The sequence below is a fragment of the Ceratotherium simum genome, chromosome 22 (genome assembly GCF_057802395.1).
Source record: "Ceratotherium simum simum isolate JZ-2026a chromosome 22, ASM5780239v1, whole genome shotgun sequence".
NCBI classification, from domain to species: Eukaryota; Metazoa; Chordata; class Mammalia; order Perissodactyla; family Rhinocerotidae; genus Ceratotherium; species Ceratotherium simum.
Window position 1 is genome coordinate 38,475,295 of NC_141921.1, and position 16,604 is coordinate 38,491,898.

The window sequence follows — 16,604 nt, forward strand, 5'->3', positions numbered from 1 at the left end:
TTTATTGCTGCAGAACAATATTACCACAAACTTAGCAGCTTAAAACAACACATTTACTACCTCCGTTTCTATGGTCGGTCAGGAGGCCGGGCACAGCTTAGCTGGGTCCTCTGCAATGCAGCAATCGAGGTGTTGGCCAGGGCTTGGGCCCATCGGAAGGCTTGGCTTGCAAGCTCAGGTGGTTTGGGCGGCAGTGGGTTCCTGCAGACTGCTGGACTAGCTTCATCTTCTTGTCGGCTGTCGGCTGCTCTTGCTACCTTGACTCTTCGACTAGAGCAGCTCACACAAAGTGGCAGCTTGCTTCTTTAAAGCCAGCAAGACAGAATCTCTCAGCAAGACAAATGTTGCAATCTTACACAATGTAATCATGAAAGCAACATTTTGTCATCTCTGCTTTACTCCACTGGTTAGAAGTCACAGGTCTACCCTACACTCAAAGGAAGGGATTACACAAGGGTGTGAACACCAGGTGGGGATCATGGGGGCCACCTTAGCGTCCGTCTGCCGCACCTCTCGTCTATCCAAATCTTCCCGCTGAATAGAGCAGCTCAGGTCTCTCAACCCCCAAACCGAGTGCCCACCTCCTATCATCCATTTTAGGCCCCCTCCCCCCCACCAATTTAGAAGCTTCAGTCAGGGGTTTAATTGAAGACATGCCTGGTTTGGCATCAGGGGTTTTCCTGGGGACCCTGGTCCCACAGCAGGTTTTTTTCAGCTGGGATTCCTGTTGGTGATGGAGCACCAAACTGTCCCTTGCCCCCCACAGACCCCTCAAGGTGCTTTTCAGGTTAGATCCGTGATGGCTGTTTCCTCTTCATCACCATTATGAGTAACGGCTCTGGCTGTTACCTGATTCTAGACAAAGGTGATTAAGGTCAAACTATAGGATGGGCACTTGCTAGTGCTCATATGCCTTACCTGAGTGACACCCGGGTTAAGGAAGGAGCCTGTGGTCACACATCTAACCAGGACGCAGCCTAGATCCAAAGCCCAGGTCTGTCTCCAGAACCCAAGTGCTTACCTTCAATGGTACATACCTCTAAGGAAGGGATTCCTCTAAGTCTAAGCTTCCTCACGTCCAGCCTCCAAGCACTTAGAAAGGAGAGGGGAAATAATGGGCAACAGACACAAACAAGCTGACTACTCCTGAGGCTCTTTTGACACAATTTTCTTATCCTTATTCAAAGGGCACGACAATCTTCTATTTTAGTGTTCTTTCTCCTCTCTCACGTTATCAGCCAGAGTGGCTATTTCCACAACCAACAATAAAAACTGCATCTTTCTTACAGAACCTTCAGGCACGAGAAGTGCCGTAGCCTTTTTTATTTTATGTTTTGGCCTCTGTGTTCCTGTACAACCGTACTACTTAGGGAGATGCTTTCTTGGGGAGGTCTTGGTGGGAGGCAGAGGCCTGTCCCACATTAGAAGGCAAGGAGCCCAGAATGTCCCAGAATGGCAAAAAGACTATTCTTCTAGATGCACAGGAGAGAAGTTACTGGTTGTTTTAGGGCAACAGGGCCAAATTCTCTTATTTTGGCCAATCTGACATCCTTACCCCAGACTGTAAATCTGGACACATGATCAGTGGTGAGAGGTGGCTGTGAGTCTAGTTGTGACATCTTGGAGGGTTTAGCAGCCATGCCACCAAAAACATGTTCATCTTTGACGTAAAATGACAGAAGTAAAAATATTTATTTTTTATCTTAGAAATATGGTCCCACAAAAAGGCCAACACTTTTTTCAGTTCATTGTCTTGACCCTTCAAAAAAAAAATCTTTCAATTAAGAGGTAAAGTATGTCAATAAAAGCAATTTTAGAGGTGTGCTCAGATACAATTATTTCTCATAAACCAGTAATACAGGCAACCCCAGACTTCCAGTTCACTCAGAGCTCCTTCTGTCTGTCATGTACAGTCCCTGAAGGAGAAAAGAAAGTAAGAGGTTGTCTGCAGACAAGGCACTTCAGAAACCACCAAGGAGGGAACCCAAGTCCACCAGGAACTGCACTGTGAGCCTGTGAACCTGGAGAGCTGCCAGTGGACAGGAAGGCCAGACCACTCACCTCCATGAGAACAGCTTCCACTTTCCCGCCCAAACACTGGCTTCCAGTGCCTGCCTTGGCCCTGCACTGCCTACCTGGCCTGGAAGACATGGAAACCAGGCCCCTTGGCCGAGAGGAACACTGCCTCCTGCAGCTCAGGGCAGCTCCTGCGCCAACAGTGAGGAATGCTCTCGGAGGTCCCTGCTGGGGATATCGCTGGGGCAGTCACTTTTGCAAAGACAAGTTAGTGCAGATCAGTACATTAGCAAAGCAAGTATTACAAATTTTTTAAAAGCTGGTTAATACTCCCAATTTCCCTCCTGATTGTCTGTTCAAGCTGCAGCCTATAAACCTGCTTGAAATCAGGAAGGAATCCCTCCTCTGAAGGCACCCTGACTGAAGTAACTACAGCCAATGGGAGGGCACAAAGTCCCCCCTCTGGACAGTGATCACGTGACACCTGTAACCCCTGAGAAGGGCTGATCCGACTCCAGGCAGCAAACTCAACCCCTTCTTTTCTTTGGGGGCTTGTGTTTAATATGGGTCACTGTGATGGAAGAAGCAGTCTCAGTCTCTCTCATGTCAAGAGGACAGACAGGGATAGGGATCCTGGAGCTTTTCCTCTCCTGTGTTCTGGTTGCATGCGTGAATCCCAGGACACCGTGTGACATGGTGCCAATTTACTGCCTAACATGCCCAGTGTGTCGAGAGAGCAGGGCAAGGAGGAGAGGATAGAGTCACGCTCCAAACAGAGGCTGGCCAGGGAGTGCTTCATCCTCCTTTCTTTGGCCCAGATGAGGCGGCTCCTTTCCAGAAGTTGTATGAGGAAAGAGTTGCATTCACGTTAGAACTGCACCCAGCCTGTGCCTGGCTGAGTTTGGCTGGAAGTGGACCTATAAAAGGAAGAGAGGGAGGGGTGGGAGAGTTCAGATGTTTGAAAACACAAAGCAGATAAAATGTGGCTTCTCTCTAGGCAGAAACAGCTCCAAGAAGTCATTCCTTGAATGTTCTAGAGCAGGGGTCAGCAAACTACTGCCCAGGGACCAAATCTAGCCCTCTGCCTGTTTTTATAAATAAAGTTTTATTGGTACACAGCCATGCTCATTCATTTATATACTGTCTGTGGCTGCTTTTGAGCTACAAGAGTAGAACTGAGTAGGTGGAACAGAGACCATATGGCCTGCAAAGTCTAAACCATTTGCTATTCGGTCTTTCATAGAAAATGTGTGCTGACTCCTGTCCTACAGCCTATCCATATAAACAACGGTGCAATAGGTATTTAGCATCTTTGCACCCTGACCTCAACTAAAGGCTTGAAATTTTATAGAGGCAGAAAAGGCAAGAGACCTTGCCTCAGAGGTCCCCTGAGGATGGGACAAGACTAGAAGCCATGTTAACCCTCAGCCCAGGGTTTGGGGTAGCTGGGGGGAGGCGGGGGAAGAGGGAGGTACTGGGGACAAGCCAAAGCACTTGGTGAGGTGGTTTAAAGACTAGAAAAATTTTCACAAGGTGGCCACAGGCCATCTAGCAGTGGCGAGCAACAAAAAGCCTTCACGGAGAGAGATGTGCCACCCAAAGCAGGCACTCTGGGGCTCTGTCCGCTGGCTGGCGTGAAAACGTCCTAATCAGAGCTATTGCTCCAAACGTCAGAAGGCAGGCATCTGGAGCAATCCCAGGTTTTTAGAGAAACAGCCCTGGCCCCAGTCCCACCACAAAGAACGTGACCCTCCTCACCCTGTGGATTTGGTAAAGTCTCCCCAGATGTCGGTGGTGGCAGTAGTGGCAGGCTTAGGCTGCGGCCAGGACACAGTGGCACCTCCTATTGATGTCCCCAAGTCCGACGGGCAGGGAGAGAAGAGGAGGAGACGGAGAAGTCAGAGACCTCTCTTGTTGGCTGTCTCAGGGACCCTGAAATAAGTCTCATGATTCCAGGTGGCTGAGAAAGACACACACACACGTGCTTTTGGGCAACAAAACACCAAGGCACTGCCACATTTCCACCATTTTCTCACGAGCCCTTGAAGGCTCCTGGAGAAAAAGCGGAAAGCCACATACAGGGCAGGGGAGGGGGTGCCAGTGAGGGCGAGTCACACATCATCTATCACTCATACCTAAAGCTGACCTTGTTTTCAACTGCTTATGCTAGAAATCTGTTTAAACATTACTCTCTCCTGCCCTGGCTTCTTGAATGGAGAATGCTCACCAAAAATGCAAGGTCACTTCATATAAAGCCTTCAGTCCAGTGTCTGGATCAATCAAATGAGAAAATTATGTGCCAGACATGCACCAAGTCCTGGGAGCCAAAGTGGTTAGGGGTCCGGGAGAACCTTCCAGAAGAGGTACTACAGAAGTTACTATCTGTGCGTATCTCTTCACCACGGTGGGTGGCACGATGGGGCTGCAGAGCTTGCTTGTGCTTACCGGGCACCTCCCCCAGTGCTGCCAACTGTCCCTTCCTTCTGAAGGCCCTGTGCCTGCCACCCTCCACTTTCCCACCAACTTGCTACTTCTAATCTGCTCCGGGCTGGGAGACCAGATAAACTAGGGCCTTCAACAGTTTAGTTTCACAGTTCACAGTGTGCTTAACGTACATTATCTCATTTTAACCTCACCAGAGTCCCTGGGGGAAGATGGGCTGGGACCAGCTGTATGATGTTATGCAGGTCACTTAAGTCTCAGTTTCCTTATTTCTAAAATGGGGACAGTAACAGTGACTACTTCATAGGACTGGTCTGAGGATTAAAGAGTTAACATATGCAGAATGCTTAGAACAGGCCCAGCACATAGTGACAATATTGATGACAATATTAATAAAATAAGAGCTAACATTCAGTGAGCCCTTACAGTGTTCCAGGTACTGTTTGTAAGTGCTATGAGTGGATTAGCTCATTTGATCCTCACAAGAAACCTGTATGTAGGTATCATTACCACTCACATCCTATAGATGAGAAAACCGAGGCACAGAGAAGTAGGCAATTATCTGAATACTACACAACTGGAGAGCTAGAATGTGAACTCAGCCAGTCTGGTTTTGGAGCATATAGTAAGTGCTCAATGAATCTTAGCAATTCACGTCTCTCATCATCTGACACCATCTTGTTTGCAGACATGCTAACTGCCTATCTCGCCTATTAGAACTGAAGCCCTGACAGCAGGGACTTGGTGCTGTACCTGCAGTGTCCCCAGGGCCTAAAATGCTACCTGGACACAGCACGTACTTCCTATCAGTCGTTAAAAATGCACCAGCAACCGAGGGAAGGCCTAACACAGGGGCTCTCGGGCCTTAGTGAGCACGCAAATAACATTAAGAACACAGATTCCTGCCCCCACCCAAAAGCGACACCTAGGAAGGTGGTCCTACGAACCCACTCTGGGACACAATGCTCAAAGAACAATTCCGGTGCCAGGGAAAGAGTAACTCCTGGTGCCAGGGCAGGGGCTCGGTGACTGCAACTGCTGCCACTCTCCTAGGTTGGGGTATTCCCCACAGGGCTGGGCTTTGAAGCCTGACCTCCAAATGGGGAAGCCAACATCCAGGGCCCTTAGAAGGCAGGATCCTGCCCCCAAGAACCTGGTGAGAGCTGTGTGGAGAAAGTGTGCTGGTGACAGCCACCCAGCCTGGGGAAGGCCAGGAGCATCAAGCTGGACCCAGCGGACAGGATGGGGAGGTCGAGGGAATGGGCTGGCATCCCAGCATCGTCAGAGGCTGGCTCTAGGCACTAACTTCTGGAATGCAGGAGTCTCCAAAAGGCATTCCTTAGTCTCCAAAAGGCAAGCTGTGCTGGGGAAGTTGCCTCTTAGCTTCCCAGCACCCCAACGGCCTCACTGAGGAGCATGCTCCAAACTAAATCTCCAATTTTATTTCCCACCACTCACCTTGGCAGACTCATGCTGCAGCCAGCTCCCTAAATACACCAGGTGTTGAGCCTTATTCACGCTCTTTTCTCTGTCTGGAATGTCAAGTGTCCCCTGCCATCTCCTTCCTTCAAGGCCCAGCTCAATGCCACCTCTTCCATGAAGCCTCCCCAGATCATGCTGGCTGGCAATCAGTTTGGTCCCCATACATTTAGTCTTTGTGGCCACAACTCCCCTCTCTCCTACTAGATATGAGCTCCCTGTGAGCAGAGACCGTGTCTCCATCACCCACTCACTCAATATCCCCTGAGCAGCCTCTGACAGCCAGGAACCCACGTGCTGATGATTTCACAGCAACAAACGAGTTGCAGTCCCTGCCCATCATGGGAGGACAGATGCCCTGACGGGGTAAGTGGTGGGTATCAGGAGAACAGAGGAACCCCTTACCCAGCGTGGCAGGATCAGTTTTGTGGAGGCCACCTTCCAATGTGTCACACACAGGTACTAAATGACGGATCAGGGTGAGCGAAGGAGGGAAAGCCACAGGGCCCCAGCTGCCAGGGGGCAGAGGAACCCACAGGTGCAGGTTTAGCAGTAAGTAGTCACCCCCAAGCACTGACCTGAACTGGAAGCAACTGCTGGCTGGACGAGAGACCCCCCAACAGAGAACTGCTCCCCAGGGGGAGGGATCAGGGTGGAAGTTTTCCCCCCCGGGGGAGGGGGAAGCAGGCTCAGTCCTCCTGTGCTGGCGGGCCGGGCGCGGGGAGTCCCGGCTGCTCCCTCCTTCTTCTTCATGTTCTAAAGAGAGGAGAGGAATGGGAACCAGTCAGTTCTGCTGGAGTCCCACTGCCATCAGAAAGCCCCAGGAGGAGGGCCAAGGTGACCCTCAGGCCCCACACGTCTGTGTAACCAGCAGACGGTCAAGAGGCATCCGGCACGTTCGCTGTTATGAGCTGTATTCAATGCACCACAATTCTAAAGCTGCCACAAAGACTTTTAATTTTAAAGCTCAGCAGCTGACTTCATTAATCGTCAGGGAAACACAAATCAAAACTACAACGCTATACCATTACACACCCACCAGAATGGCTAAAACGGAGAATATCAAGTATTGATAAGGGTGTAGAGCAACCAGAATAGTCATACACTGCTAGCGGAGTGTAAACTGGGAAAACTACTTTGAAAAACTGTTTGAAAGAATCTACGGGGCTGGCCAGGTGGTGTAGTAGTTAAGTTCACGCACTCTGCTTCGGTGGCCCAGGGCTCGCAGGTTTGGATCCCCGGCGCGGACCTACACACCACTCGTCAAGCCATGCTGCGGTGGCGAGCCTCATACAACAAAATAGAGGAAGATCTGCACAGATTTTAGCTCAGGGACAATCTTCCTCAAGCAAAAAGAGGAAGATTCACAACAGATGTTAACTCAGGGTCAATCTTCCTCACCAAAAAGAAAAAAAAACAATCTATAAAGCTGAACATATGAACTGATGACCTTGCAATTGCACTCCCATAGACCCAACAGAAATACAGACCTATGTGCACCAAAGACATGCACTGGAACATTCACAGCAGCACTATCTGCAAGAGCCCCAAACTGGGAACTGTGTCCATCAGTTAAATGGGTGAATAATGGGACACATCCTCATGATGGAATATGCCACCACAATGAGAAGGGACAAACTACATGCAACAACACAGGTGCTCTCACAATTACATCAGTAAGAGAAAGTCGCCATACACGAAAGGGTATGAAGTTTATGATTCAACTAATAAGTTAAGAACAAAACCCAGGGTATTCAAAGTCAGGATAGTGGTCACTCAAGGCAGGCGGTTACTAGAAAGGAGCAAGAGAGGGGCTTCCAGAGTGCTGATAATGTTCTGCTTCTGGGGGCTAGTCTGTGTGGGTAAGTTTGGTTTTTAAAATTCATGAGTTCTGCATTTATAGTCTGTGCATGTTTCTATATGCATACCATACTTCAATAAAACATTAAAAAAACAAAAACCTGAGCACCAAGCGCAAGCCAGAAACCCGTGTGAGCTACAAAAAGGAACAGGATACGGTTCCCTACTTGTAGGAGAGCAGCGGCTTAATCAAACGAGAAGACCGCAGCCCTGAAGTCAAAAGCCCTCGAAGCCCTCAGTGTGAGTCCAGCTGTGCTGGTGATTCCCAGCTCTACGACCCTGGGCAAGTCCTTTAACCTCTCTAAGCCTCGATTTCCTCGTCTATAAAAGGGGGAGGATGTTTAATTCATACGAGAAAGTGCCTAAAAAAAAAAAAAAAAACACTACCTGGCACACAGCTGATGCTCATTAAATGTTAGTTTCCACCAAGTAAAGGAAAGAATCACATCCCCACCAGTCCACTGGATATGACCTGTGTTTTCTCTTACAGGCCAGTTGGCCAACTTCAAGGGTCCCAAATCATCACCAGCACGAAGCAGAAAAGAGGAGAAAGAGAGAGTAAGTGAAGAGGAAGAGCATTATTTCAGGGTTACAAAGTTTCTTCAAAAACAATTCATTTGGTCCTTGGTTCCCCCAAATCACTCCAAGTCCACCCCTGTAGCCAGGTAAAGGCCAAGTCTTGGCAACCGAGCTCAGCCCAGCCCTTTCCTATTCTCAACAGGAGCTAAGAGGGGGAAACCCAGGCGCAGGGCAGTTCAGGACGAAGACACGTGGAGTCAGGACACCACCTCCAGCAGAAGCTGCCCATGACCCCTGGCACCCACCTCGATGCCTTCCTGCCCAGAGCTCTCCCAAGTCTTCCTTACTCGAGGCGCCAGGCCAAGATGCAACTTGGGATGAGCACAATGACCCTGCTCTAAGAGCCAGGACAGAACGCTAGCTCTGGCAGCAAGTGACTGATGTTCCCCGTGCTTGAACCACCCTTTGACCCCTCTTCCCTTGCTTCCAGGTCACTTCTTCCAGGGAGCCTTCTTTGGTTCCCTAACTCTGGGCTGCATGCCCTTCCTCTAGGAGCTCATGGCACTGAGGACACTCCTAGGTCGTAGACCCTCTCCTGCCATGCTGTCATCACATCTTGCCCATCTCAGCTCAACTCTGAGCTCTCTGAGAGCAGAGCCCTCTCATTCGGCCCCAGCACAGCACCTGGCACAGGGCAACTGCCCCATAAACATCTGCTGAACTGATGGAACTGAACTGCGAGAAGAGAGTGCTGGGCACCGGGCTGGACTTGGTGTGGTGGCCACAAGGATCACCTGACCGTGGCAACACAGCCAAGCGAGGGGGGGACTCACCGCAATGTTGAGCTTGATGGTCTGGCCCTCCTTGAAGCCTAGGTCCAATTTGGGACCTTGGTCTGGGTTCTGGGCTTGTTTTGCAAATTCACACTGCTGTTTCACCCACCTGGGGAGAGAACAGGAAGAAAAAGGTGAGGAAGAGACCAGCTGCCTGCCACCCACTCCCTCACTCAGTCCCATCTGCCTTCACTCTGACAGGAGGCTTTCACTGCAGCCATGTAGAAAGAGCGCAGGCTTGGGAGTTAGGCCCAAATTCAAATCCTCGCTCTGACACATAAGCAGTTGCATGCATATCAGTTTCCTCATCAGCAAAATAAGATGACAATTCTCTATGTCTTAAAGCCTGTTATCAGTGACCAATGAGATCACTGATGCAGAGGGTCCTAACACTGGTCTTCAGAAAACCTGGGAATCTAGCCCTTTCCTCCCCAGCACGCGGCATGAGAACTAAGGCAAGGTCTCCACACATCTCCTAAGGGCTCATAAGGTAAACGGTGAGACAAGGCAGATGTCCAGGAAGTAGAGAGCAGCACAAAGACCCCCCACCCTCCATACAACACCCATCCAGTAGCGACCCGGGGCAGGGGCACCACGTCAGGGAAGAGCCAGAGAAACCCACGTGAGCAGCTGTACATTCCCCACTTGCTGGCAGCCAGAGGTGGAGGCCTATGGATGGCAGGAGAGCAGTCTTTCCTGCTCCGTCTTTTAGCTTCAGGAAGGACCACCAGGGCACCTGTTGGGTGGCCTGGGAGTCCAAGCACCACTTATTACATCACGGAGGAACAGGCCCAGAAAGGCCACAGGAGCCTGATGAGGACTCCGGCTGCTCAGGGGCCTGGTGAGGGAAGAGATGTGACACCTCAAAGGCTGGGCCAGCTTACTGGGGTGACAGAGATGGGCCTTGGGAAAAGGAGCTGACTTCAAAGCAAAGACATGGACCAGCAGAGCACACAGAAAGCAGCCTGCCCGAAAGGAAAAGTGAGTTTTCCTGAGGCTCTGCTGGCAGACAAACCACACACACCCAGCTGGGTATCCTAACCTGGGAAATCATTCTGTCCAGGGAGAGAAGGGAGGAGGCATGAGCACGTGTCTCCTGGAACCACTCACTTGAAATGGTCCTGCAATGCAACGTTGAAGTCAAAGGCATCACCTCGGTCCCCGAAGCCAATTCCAATAAACGCCCGTCGCCCTGGGGAACAAGACATGATCAGTCCCACTTTCCCGAGGCAAGGGAAACCTTTCTCAAGAGGTGGAAGCACCAAGACCTGCACCTACCCGTTCCATCTTCAATGCGGATAACGAAGTACCTGCTGGAATCCGTCACGCTCTCCACGGCTGTGCCAGGAAACTGATCCACGGGGGCCTGAGCAAAGAGCTCCCCTGAAAGCAAAAGTTAGAGTGAACCTTGAGCTCCCTCCCAGGCTGATGTTTCTATCATACTACTGGGGCCTTTTTCCTGCAAGGCAGATGGGCAAACCTTACTCTGGGATTCAAAACAAATCCGTTCTGGCTGAAGGGAAGACACAGGAACATAACGAAGGAAAGTCAGAGGTGGCTTACAGGTCAGATCTAGCTCACAGTTGTAACAATTTAAGTGCCAAACATTTCACAATCAAATTACATGTAAAATAATCCAGATTTCTGGCTTCTCTTAAAATCAAAAGCTCTAGCAATGTGGGGCCTCCATTCCCACATGAGAATGATGGGCCAGACACTCACTCCATCTGCCTCACCCACTTTCATCACCTGCCTGCACCCTGAGGGTCCCGGAGCAGGTGAGTCCTGGTCCAGGTATATTACACCCTCTGAAAAGGCCTGGTACCTGAGGCAGGACTGTAGAGGAGCTGGTGAACCCAGTGGAAAGGACGAAGTTTTTCTACCCATAGAAAAATCTGAAGCAGGTTGATTTAATTTAACTTCAAAGACAGGACAAAAGTGATTGGTTTTAAAAGGAACCCTTGTGAAATGCATCCCATCGTCAACCACAGCTCCCCATGGCACAGTGCAACACACACGTATCGTGAGCATTTATGCCTGGTATCATTTCCACATGTGCTGACTTCTGCTGGTGCTTTAAGTATTTAACCAAATATTTTCTACCGGATCCTGTGGTTCAGAGGTGACTGTGCAATCAAGGCTGAACTGAGGGCCGGCTCCGTGGCTTAGCGGTTAAGTGCACGCGCTCTGATGCTGGCGGCCCGGGTTCGGATCCCGGGAGCGCCCCGAGGCACCACTTCTCCGTCCAACGTGAGGCCGAGTCCCACGTACAGCAACTAGAAGGATGTGAACCTATGACATACAACTATCTACTGGGGCTTTGGGGGGAAAAAACTGAATAAATAAAATCTTTAAAAAAAAAAGGCTGAACTGAATCAAAATCAGTGGCCCTAGAGTCTGTAGCTTCTTGTCAATTTCTCTGCCCCCTAGCTTGGTAGCTGGGGATCTGAGACTCACCTGAATGCCTTCAGCCCAGAGCAGTGGTTCTCAACCAGGGGTGATTTTGCTCCCCCTTCCCCCAAGGGACATCTGGCAACATCTGGAGACATTTTTGGTTGTCATATCATGGGGGGTGCTACTGGCATCTGGTAGGTAGGGGCTAGCGATCTTGCTAAACAGCTTAACTTTGACTTGACAGTCTACAACATTCACCTGGCCCCAAACGTCCCTCGTGCTAAGGCTGAGAAATCCTGGCCTAGAGTGACTGGAAAGCGAAGGACAAACATGACCCAGTGGGCACGACCCCAAGCTAGGAGCATCCTGGGGTGGGTCCTGCAGGTGAGGCTCAGCCCTGGGCAGTGGATATTACACTAGGCGGTCAGAGAACAGATGTTCTCCAAGCTCCCAGAGAACAGGTGTTGCCATTCCCCAAGTGACAGCACCTGGGGACATCTCAGCAAATCTCAGAGCCAAAGTTCTCCGGCCTAGTCATGGCAGCTCTCTCTTCAAACGCCTCTCCAGTCAATACTCACGCTGCAAACCCCATGCTCAAAACAAATCAATGCTCTGGGTCACCCTGCAGGTCACAAAGCAATTGGATAAATATGTGTCCACTCCATATGTCCAACAACCTTGTGAGGTCGGAGCTAATGTGATCCCCATTCCAACAAAAAGGAGGCCACGGCACCAGAGGTCATGAGGCTCGTCCTAGGTCCCACAGCTCAGACACAAGAGACCCAGCTCTGAGAAGAGGCAGTTGGTTCTGCCTATGAATCTGTGCACTTTGTTCTTCCCCACAAAGGAAAATCTCTAGATGTTAGAAAAAATAAATGACTGAACGCCGAGGCACCTGATCGAGCAGGCACTGTGCCTGATCCCTGCGCTGGGGCTGGGGCTACTCCAGGCCGTGTTGCCCTCCACAGCTCACCCAGAGGCACTGGTGGCGCCCAACTCCTGGAGAGATTTCCCCAAAGGTGACATCTGCCAGCTGACCCCAACACAGCCCAGCTTGGCTTATCCTCTCACCACAGAAAGAGCTGAGTAGGACAGTTTCCAGCTCTTTTAGTTAACGGGCGTGGTCAGTCTGGGGAGTTACCACTTAGTTGATAAACAGAAGTCCCGAGTATGAACTGAGCTCCGCAGCAGACAGCTGTGCATCTTCACCCAGCAAGCTCCGGGGCTTCCTACTTGGGACCAACCTGCAGGTCTCCTCTCCTTGGGCTCCAAAATTAGTACTTTCTTAAGGACTCCCAGAAGGAACAGACGCTTGACAGGAAATACTCCCCTTTACACCGGGGGACAGTGGTGTCTACAACTAAGGTGGCAGGAATGGAGGAGGCTGAAAGGTACACCCAGGTCTTTGATTTCCAGGACAGGTTCCCAAGACCCCCGAGAGGCCTGGCCAGGCCGGGGCTGCCTCTCCCTTCACACAGTGGGCCCCACACAGGCCTCCCATGCCTTTACCTGAGGTCCTGTCCTCCAGCTTGATGTAGGCCACCTGCCCTTTTGCAGTGATCCGCAGCCGGCCACTCCATGATGGCTGGTCTAGCTGCCACTCCGCAGCCCTAGGGGACAAAAACGATTGAGCCTCCGCCAGAGGCTCCTGCTCCATTACTCCAGTGCCAGCGACAGCAATGGGCAGGGCATGTGGGCTGCTGGCTCTAGACCAGGGGCTGGCAAACTTTCTCTGCAAAGGGCCACAGATCTCTGTCACAACCACTCACTCTGCCAGTGAAGTGCCACTGAACGCCGTCACAGACAGCACGTGAGAGCTGCTACTTTAAGTATCTCAACTAAACGTTTTCTACGAAGCCTGGCTGTATTTCAGTGAAACTTCACGGACACTAAAATCTGAATTTCATATAATTTTCACATTATCAAATATTCTTCTTTTAAATTTTCCCCAACCATTTCAAAATGTGAAAACCACTCTTAGCTTGTGAGCCATACAAAAACACAGTGGGTTGTAGTTTGCCAACTCCTGTTCTAGATTATAGAGACCTTTTCTGAAGGACTTCTAGTTTTCTTTCTGTAGAGGAAGCAGCTACTGCGGCCTGTTGTTTGTTTAAGACACTGCTAGGCTGCAGTGGTCAGAGTGACCATTTGGGACCGCTGAGACCATTTTGGAGGAAAAGGACAGAGGGGAGCAATCATTAGTAGAAAGAAAAAAGGAGAAAAATAGTTCCAGTGAGGAAAGTGAGTGGGTGTTTAAGAAATACATTCTCAAAGGTATCCTAGGCAGAAAGAACCCAGAAAACTATGGGCCTATAGCAATGGCCTCTTTTGGCATTTTTAAAGCAGTAACTTCACATTTTAGTTCTAAGCAGCAGCTCAGTAAAACCCCCAAATTGCAGGAATCTTGGGTGCTTCCAGGAGGCTTTTCTTGGAAGTCCCTAAGCACATGCCAGCTCTCAAGAACTCAGAGACACTGTAAGGCAAGTTGCTTTGAAGGCCACACAAATGCAGACACTCAACTCACAAGACAGCCGACGCAGTCTCAGTTCCTCTTACTGGGGCAACGAGCCTTAGACGCAGGCTCAGCAGAGCTGTGAGGCTAAAGTGCAGGGGCCAGCAGTTTCCTCTATGCCAACCAGCCAGCCCCGACACTCGGTAACCCCTCTCTTTGGGGGACCAAGAGGGACCAAACCCATCCTACTGAAGGGGATGGGGCGAGACAACCACCCCTGGCTTCGTGGCCCATCTCCAGTTTGATGAGAGAAAATAAATGTTTTTGTTATTGTTACTGTTGTTCCTTTCACACGACTTTACAATTACGTCATGGATGTAGTAGCTGTTCAATAAAATAGTTGTTCACTAGAAAATCGGCTACGAGCAGGTGCTAACACAACTGGAAAGTAACAAGAGGCCAGCTATGTGGATACTCCATCATTCTTGAGGTGCAGGCCAATCCTCTATTTCCAAATAACCAGCACAAATACCACATTCAAGAGGCCCCCTCACACCCGAGTGGCACGAAATAGCCACTGGCCAGACTGTCTGAATCAGGTGTATCCTTTCTCCCTTTTAATATTTTTGGTCTTCTTGAGAGGTAATACATACACACAGTAACAAAATGCAGACAAAACAAAAATGCGTCCAGCGAAAAGGAAGTCTCCTTCGGAGCCCCGTCCCCCACCGTAGGGCAGTTTCCTGTTCCATTCCAGATACTCTATTTACGAGCACATTTCGTCTCACGTGAACATTTCAGCAGAGAAATGCGGCTGGATTCCGCCCTCCCCACAGGCTGTGATGAGAGACGAAGTTCGCGCGAAGGGAGCTGGGCAGGGGTGCGTCCCTCAGCTTGGCCATCAGCTTCAACGCCCCGGGACGGGTCCTTCTGGCCGGTTCTGGGCTCCCCTCCCTGCCCTCCGGGATTTCCGCCAGTGATAGGGCCCCTCCCCCTTAAGGCTTTTCAAGGATCCCTTCAAGGCCATCAGCGCGGAAAGAAAAGGCTTGTGACACCACCGCTCGCCACCACGTTTAGGGTACCCGGCAGCCCACCGGGGCCCCAAGCGCTCGACCCGGCTTTAACGTCCTCCTTCCCTGTCGCCGGGAGCCCCGTGCCTCGGACCCAAACGGCTGAAAGTCTGCGTCCCCCTCCCTGTCCGGCCTCCAACTGAAGACGCCGCAGCCTCCCCCCCCGCTCGCCCCTGAACTGGCCGGGGCCGCCCTCGCCCCCGCAGTGGGCGTGTCGGGCGGCGGGGAAGGGGTCAAGTCGGGCCAGCCTGGACCGGCGGCGGGCGGTCACCTGTAGCCACGGTTGGTGGCCCGCGGCGGGATGCGGTAGACGTGGACCTCCGGCTTGACGCAGAGCACCGACTCGTACTCGCCCTCGTCCATCTCGACGCCGGGGGCCCGCCGGACTTCCGGCTCCTTCCCTACCCGGGCCGGAAGCGCCGCGACTCTATGACCCGGTTAGGCTAGAGCGGCGGTGCGGGGCCTCGGCACCTGCTCGCCCGCGCGCCCTCTGCTGGAGTCTACGCAGAAGTCGAAATAGAATGATGTACGCCTGAAGTTTATATCATGTTATAAACCAAGATTACCTCAATAAAAAAATAAAAACAAATAAATAAAAGTATCTGTCCAAGAGAGAAAAAAAAAGACACGCGGCAGACGGGACCAGGAGCCAGTGTGATGAGGACCAGGGTCCTCAGGGGACTTCGCCTTCCACAAGGCCCCATGAGAAAACTTCAATACAGACCCCGCCATGATCCGTTGTCTGGTTGAGGGTCATCCCCCTCGCCGCAGCACTTACACCTGCGGCCCAGGTGGCTGAGATTCCAAGCTGTAGCTACCCACGCAGCTCACCCTGAAGCCTCTTTCTCCTCTACCCTTGTTTCCCTCTGTTCTCCCTTAATGTCTCCCTTCTCCTGACTGTAAGACTCGACTGAGGCTTCTCCTTCTAGAGAAATCCTTACCTGACCCGCCACGCTAAGTGGGATGCCCCTACCCGGCCACCCTTATCCTAACCCACCATGTGCCCAGGGCCCCTGTGGCCTAGACTCAACAAAGAGTTGTGTTCAAAGCAGCAAAGTTTAGTTACATAAGTAACTAAAAAAGAATCCCCATCTTAACTTGGATTTCTCACAGAATGTTACAGGGTGTACGATGTCTAACCACAGTCAGATTCCCAAAATCCCTTCTCTTCCTCTACCAATCTCTCATCCATTCCACGAATACTTTTTAAGTGCTTACAATGTGCCAGGTCCTCCGTGGGGCACAGCTGATCCCAAAGCTCTGATTTGCTGAATGCTCCCAAACTTTCTCCACCCTCTTCTGCCCTCTCCCCTCTCTCCTTTTCTTCACTCTGCATAAGCTCTTTATTATAGAAATGATCTAACCCCTTAAATTAAAAAAAAAAAAAAAAAATTAGGGGGCCAGCCCCAGTGGCCTAGTGGTTAAGTTTTGCATGCTCCACCTCAGCGGCCCCTTTCAGTTCCCAGGTGCGGACCTACGCCACTCGTCTGTCAGTGGCTTTGCTGTGTTGGCAGCTCACACACAAAAAGAGGAAGATTG

At 51.0% G+C, this 16,604-nt stretch overlaps 1 protein-coding gene across 2 annotated transcripts; it reads right to left on the reverse strand.

Annotated features, from left to right (window-relative positions):
* Positions 1–1,673: 1,673 nt before the first annotated feature.
* Positions 1,674–15,488, reverse strand: NECAP2 (NECAP endocytosis associated 2). 2 transcript variants are annotated; one of them, XM_004425627.3, is made up of 8 exons: positions 15,337–15,488; positions 13,053–13,153; positions 10,428–10,532; positions 10,260–10,341; positions 9,150–9,258; positions 6,516–6,693; positions 3,775–3,859; positions 1,674–2,933 (listed from the first exon to the last, which is right to left on the reverse strand). In XM_004425627.3, the coding sequence occupies exons 1-8, from the start codon at positions 15,426–15,428 to the stop codon at positions 2,885–2,887; spliced, it is 801 nt and encodes a 266-aa protein (XP_004425684.1). In that variant the 5' UTR covers positions 15,429–15,488; the 3' UTR covers positions 1,674–2,884. The 2 variants fall into 2 exon arrangements, with proteins under 2 accessions (XP_004425684.1, XP_087302861.1); XM_087446735.1 differs by lacking the exons at positions 1,674–2,933; positions 3,775–3,859 and adding an exon at positions 3,866–3,976.
* Between the last annotated feature and the right edge of the window lie 1,116 nt (positions 15,489–16,604).